General features: G+C 39.0%; 1 protein-coding gene across 1 annotated transcript in view; it reads right to left on the reverse strand.

The window, feature by feature from the left end:
* LOC122342227 (oocyte zinc finger protein XlCOF6-like) overlaps positions 1–3,992 on the reverse strand; it is a 6,649-nt gene extending 2,657 nt beyond the window's left edge. The window contains 2 exon segments of the mRNA XM_043236039.1: positions 1,701–2,388; positions 3,182–3,992. Of these exon segments, the coding sequence (XP_043091974.1) occupies positions 1,701–2,388; positions 3,182–3,536 (1,043 nt within the window). The 5' untranslated portion in view covers positions 3,537–3,992.
* Between the last annotated feature and the right edge of the window lie 1,137 nt (positions 3,993–5,129).

A 5,129-nucleotide genomic window follows, 5' to 3' on the forward strand; every position in this document is an offset into this window, starting at 1 on the left:
CCTTACATAAAGACTCGGCATTGATATTTTATATACCAATGATTTACGATGAAAGGTAATGGTATGAATGGTATTTATCATTATTTCACATAAAAAGAGAACTTGTGATGTATACATTCGTACTTCATTTATTTGTCGATGACTGGAATGCACAAAACAACTCCAAAGGACTTCCAAACGAGTACAAATAAAAGCAGCAGAAAAATACTCAGACCCTTGTTCCTTTAAATTTCTTTAGAAAGAACGAGCATTCATATGACCTTTATATGAACCTGAAGGTTCGAGTCCCAGATCTGGCAGGGACTGTAGTGATCTCTCCACCTTCAATACCGCAGCTGAGTTGAGACCCTCAAGCAAGGCTTGAGTCACCATACCTGGCCACAAGACCTTTCACAAAAGTCCAGTATCAAGTGAGACACGTAAAGGTCTTTCTTTGCTTGGGCTCTGCTATATCGCTGCCTCTCTCCCTTAAAGGAACAGTTCACCCAATAATGAAAATGACCCCATAATCTACTCACCCTTAAGCCATCCTAGGTGTATATTACTTCTTTCAGAGGAACACTGTTTCTAAAAAAATTTCAAGCTTGGTAATGCTGGTGGATAGTGGCCATTATTTCGAATCTCCATAAATCTTCTGAAGCAGATCGATGGGTTTGTGTAACAAAAAAACATCTCAAATCACTGATGTCCAGGCAATGAGCGTATGCTAATTCGTGGGAGTTGAGTTTAATTACTTTACCGCATTTTTTTTCTTATATTTAGACGTTTTTGTTTTCAGAGATATAGATAAACAAAAAGTATATATCACGCAAAATTATATTTGTTTAATGATTAAACATCCTGGTTACGTGAAACAACGTTAAACTCTCTTAATGACAATTTGCTTTCCATATCAAATGAAGTAGTACTAATTCAAATTTTGTAAAAAATTATGAAGGAATGTTACGTTGAGGGGAAAAAATATGGAATCACAGTTAGTGTTTTTTTATAGTCTTATCTATGATGGCTTGAATTCTTTGGTATGAAACGATATTCTTGCCAATTTCCAGAATTAAATCGTATTTTCAATGGCGTTTTCCATGTTAAATTTGCATTTTGACAATCCAAATGCAAACTGTGTTATTGTAGATATTAGTATTAATCACCACGTCTGCTACTTTCTCTGCGTCGCACCAAAAACCCAATTCCCTTTGAACTGGAATTTACGAAGTTACGAACATCTTGAAGGAAGTTTATTCTGTACGACTTTATACAGTACAGATCAAAGCATAGATATAAAAAATAAAATGACTTAACCATGGACTACACATGAATACAATTTAGATTACATCGTACAGCCACTCAAAAAAAGACAGTGTGGTGATTATTTAGTTTAAATGTAGAAATGCATTTCTACACTCTCTAGCGTTCTCCAGTGTGACTTTCCATGTGCATGTTAAGGATTTAAAGTTTAAAGGAATAGTTCACTCAACAATGAACTTCAAGTAGTTCCAAATCTGTATCAATTTGTATAAACACAAAGGAACATATTTTGAAGAAAGTCTGTAACGAGACCGTTTTGGCCACTATTGACTTCCATAGTATTTTTTTCCCTACAATGGAAGTCGACAGTGACCCAAAACGGTCTGGGTGCAAACGTCCTTCAAAATATCTTCCTTTTCAATTTCCATTTTGCGTAAACTACTCCTTTAACTTATTACACGCTGCAAGGCTTTTCTCCGGTGTGGATTCTCATGTGGAGTTTAAGGTTTCCATTGTGAGCAAAGCTGTCTCCACACTGGTGGCACGTGAAGGGTTTTTCTCCCGTGTGAGTTCTCATGTGGCCGTTCAGGCTTCCTATGTGAGTGAATCTCTTTCCACACTGTTGGCAGACGAAGGCACTCTCGCTGTCTCTGGTGTGTATTCTGATGTGGGACTTGAGGTTTCCCCGTTGATTGAAGGATTTTCCACACTGAGGGCAGACGAAGCGCTTTTCGGTGTGAATTCTTAAGTGACTCTCAAGAATCGATTTACAAGCGAAGCATTTTCCGCAATGTTGGCAAGTAAAAGGGCTCTCCCCGGTGTGAAATTTCATGTGGCTTTCCAGGTGTCCGTGTTGAGCAAACCTCACGCCGCACTGCTGGCACGCGTGGGGCTTCTTCTCGGTGTGAGATCTCACGTGCCTGTTGAAGTTTTCTTTTAGGGTGAAACTCTTTCCACACCGAAGGCATATGAAAGGCTTTACTCCGGCGTGAATCTTCACGTGCCTCTCAAGACTTGCTTCATGAGAGAAACTCTCTCCCGTTTGATCTTCAGGGGTTCTCTGTTGAGTCTTTTGGAGATTCTCACGTTGATGTGCTATTTCAGATTGACCGAGAGCTTCTTTCTCTTCTTTCGCTGCCATTAGGTCTAAAGTGAAAAAATAAATGAATGAAACCTCAGTTTAATGGCACAAGATAAGACATTAAAACATTTAGATATGCAGTAGACAACATTTGAGTCGTCCTAAGACAAGAACTGGTATTGTTTTGGTTTTAGGACAACTTTGGTCAAATTTAACACTTTTTTTTAGAAATTGGGCACATTCTCAGACTCCCCCAGAGTTATTAATAAGTTGAGTTTTACCATTTTGTAATCTATTCAGCCGATCTCTGGAGCCGGAGATAGCACTTTAAGCATAGCTTAGCATAGATTATTGAATCCAATTAGACCAGTAGCATCACATTAAAAAATAGAATTAATGTTTGAGCTCAAATTGGGATCCGTAATATTTTATGTTTTCAAAAAAATTATCTTCTGATCAGCAAGCATTTAAAAAAAATAAATGCATGCCTGGTTCAGGAAGGGGGCCTAAAAAATGGCCAACAATTGTTTTCCTAACTTATTTATTTTAAGTTCAATTGTGCTTTTTTGGTGTAGTTAGAAGTATTTAGTCTTAAGTATCTTAATATATGGGGAAAATGTGTTCGATATTCGGCTTTTGGTGCAGTCTTTCATTTTGTTCAGCTTCGCCCAAGAATTTTCACTTCGGTGCATCCCTAATATCGATCTATACATTGGTTATACGATATACTTATTTTTATTGAGTCACAAATGCAACCAAAATACACAGGCTACCTGCGATCACGAAGCTGAAAAGTAAATCTAAGCTTTCCACCCATCTCCTATTTATTTCGTAGTTCACATCATTTTTATTCCCGACCTGTTTGTTCCTCAGGATCTTCACGTTTGACCCCGAACGCTTCTTCGATCTTCACGTCTTCTTTCTCCCCTTTGATAAACACAATCTTTATTTGTTCCTCGGCATCTTCCCGTTTTACCCCGAACGTTTCTTCGATCTTCAAGTCGTCCTTCTCCTCTTTAATAAGTGCCATCTTCGCTTGTTCCTCGGGTTCTTCTCGTTTCACGCTGAATGCTTCTTCGATCTTCATGTCTTCGCGCTCCTCTTTAATGAACGACATCTTTCGGGCGTTACGCTGCTTTTTCTGTGTCGGGACGCTGTCGAGTTTAAGATGAGAATAATTATCAGAAAAAACGGTAAGGGAGTGATAGTTCATGGCCTGAAGAACATCACAATTGATTTAAAAGAGAACAATAACACTATAAACTAGCACTACACATCATATAAATGACGATATGTACATTTAAAATACATATTAAAGTCCATAATTGTTTACATTTAATCTAACAACAAGTTTCTAGTTAGTGTTCTCGTTTGATGTGACGTCAACGTGCGGCGACTCGAGCGATTCGGTTCACTGAATCATTTAGCAAAGCAATTCATTTTAGCGCCACTCGCGTTTATGAAACGACAATTCCCGATAATAGAGAGCGAAACGAGAGCACGGTGTCTGTTACTCATTTGTGGATGCGCTTCAGTCACAAAAACAACGTGCGTTAACGTTGGATAAAGCATTACGTTGCGCTCGATAATATTCGATTCGGTTTACAAAGCTTGTAAAAAAAAAAGAAAAGACTGAATTATCTGTATCGATTTAAACACTATCATTGCTTTAAACACAAACCTTTCTTCAGCCGAATCAGCGGAGCGCGGCGCGGCCTTATGACGTCACATCGCCAGGTCAAAATAAAAGTCTGATACGTATGCTTACGTACAGAAAACAGTGCTTTAAAAAACTTGTCTAAAAGGCAAAACAGTCATATTTGAGTGCAAAAAGCATTAAGCAAATTAAACTTGATAACTTTAACAGTAAAATAGTAAATATTAATGCAAAATTATTATTTGTATCCAAGTCGTATTCAAATTTAATGCATACCAGCAGTAGCAGTAAATTAGCAATGAATAATTTCTAATTAAGCTTTGTGCATATCGATTGCTTTTTAATAGTGATGCATTTTCTGTAACTACTCCTGTGGTGTTTCCTGTCACAAGCTTCAGGATATGTGAAGAAGTGAAGAAAAAAATGCCGCCCCATCGGTAAAATTTACATTTAGTCATTTTGCAGACACTTTTATCCAAAACAACTCACAATTAGGGAATACATAAAGAGGCAAACAGAGAGAGGAAGTGTTTGTAATACCAGCCCCAGGTAGCGTTCAAATAGTGTCGAAAGAGATGAGTTTTTAGCTGTTGTTTGAAGAATAACAGGGATCCAGCATTTCAGATAGGGGTGGGAAGATCATTCCAACAGCCAGGAACAGCAAGCGAGAGAGATTCTGAGAGTCACTCGCTCGCTGATCTCAGACATCTGGAGGGGATGTAGCTTTGTCATAGTGAATGAAAGTAGACGGGTGCTGAGCCTGTGGCTGTTCTCTATGCAAGCAAGCATCAGTGTCTTGAATTCGATGCAAGCTGCAACCGAGAGCCAGTGCAAGAAGATAAAGAAAGGTGTAATTTGGGCTCTTCTGGGCTCATTGAAGACCAGTCACACCGCTGCCTTCTTAATCGTCAGTAGTGGTTTCATTGTGGTCCAGCCAGAAGAGCATTGCAGTAATCCAGCCTAGAAGTTACAAGCGCCTGGACAGGAAGCTGTGCAGCATGCCATGTAAAAAAGGTTCCAACGTCAGCTGGTCGTTGAAGATTACACTAAGATTTCCAACCGAAGTTGATGGTGAAACTGTAGACAAACCCAGCTGGATGGTGAGAGCTGAAGTGGCCCAGGAAGACAAGAAGCTCAGTCTTGGCCAGG

The sequence above is a fragment of the Puntigrus tetrazona genome, chromosome 4, assembly GCF_018831695.1.
Source record: "Puntigrus tetrazona isolate hp1 chromosome 4, ASM1883169v1, whole genome shotgun sequence".
NCBI classification, from domain to species: Eukaryota; Metazoa; Chordata; class Actinopteri; order Cypriniformes; family Cyprinidae; genus Puntigrus; species Puntigrus tetrazona.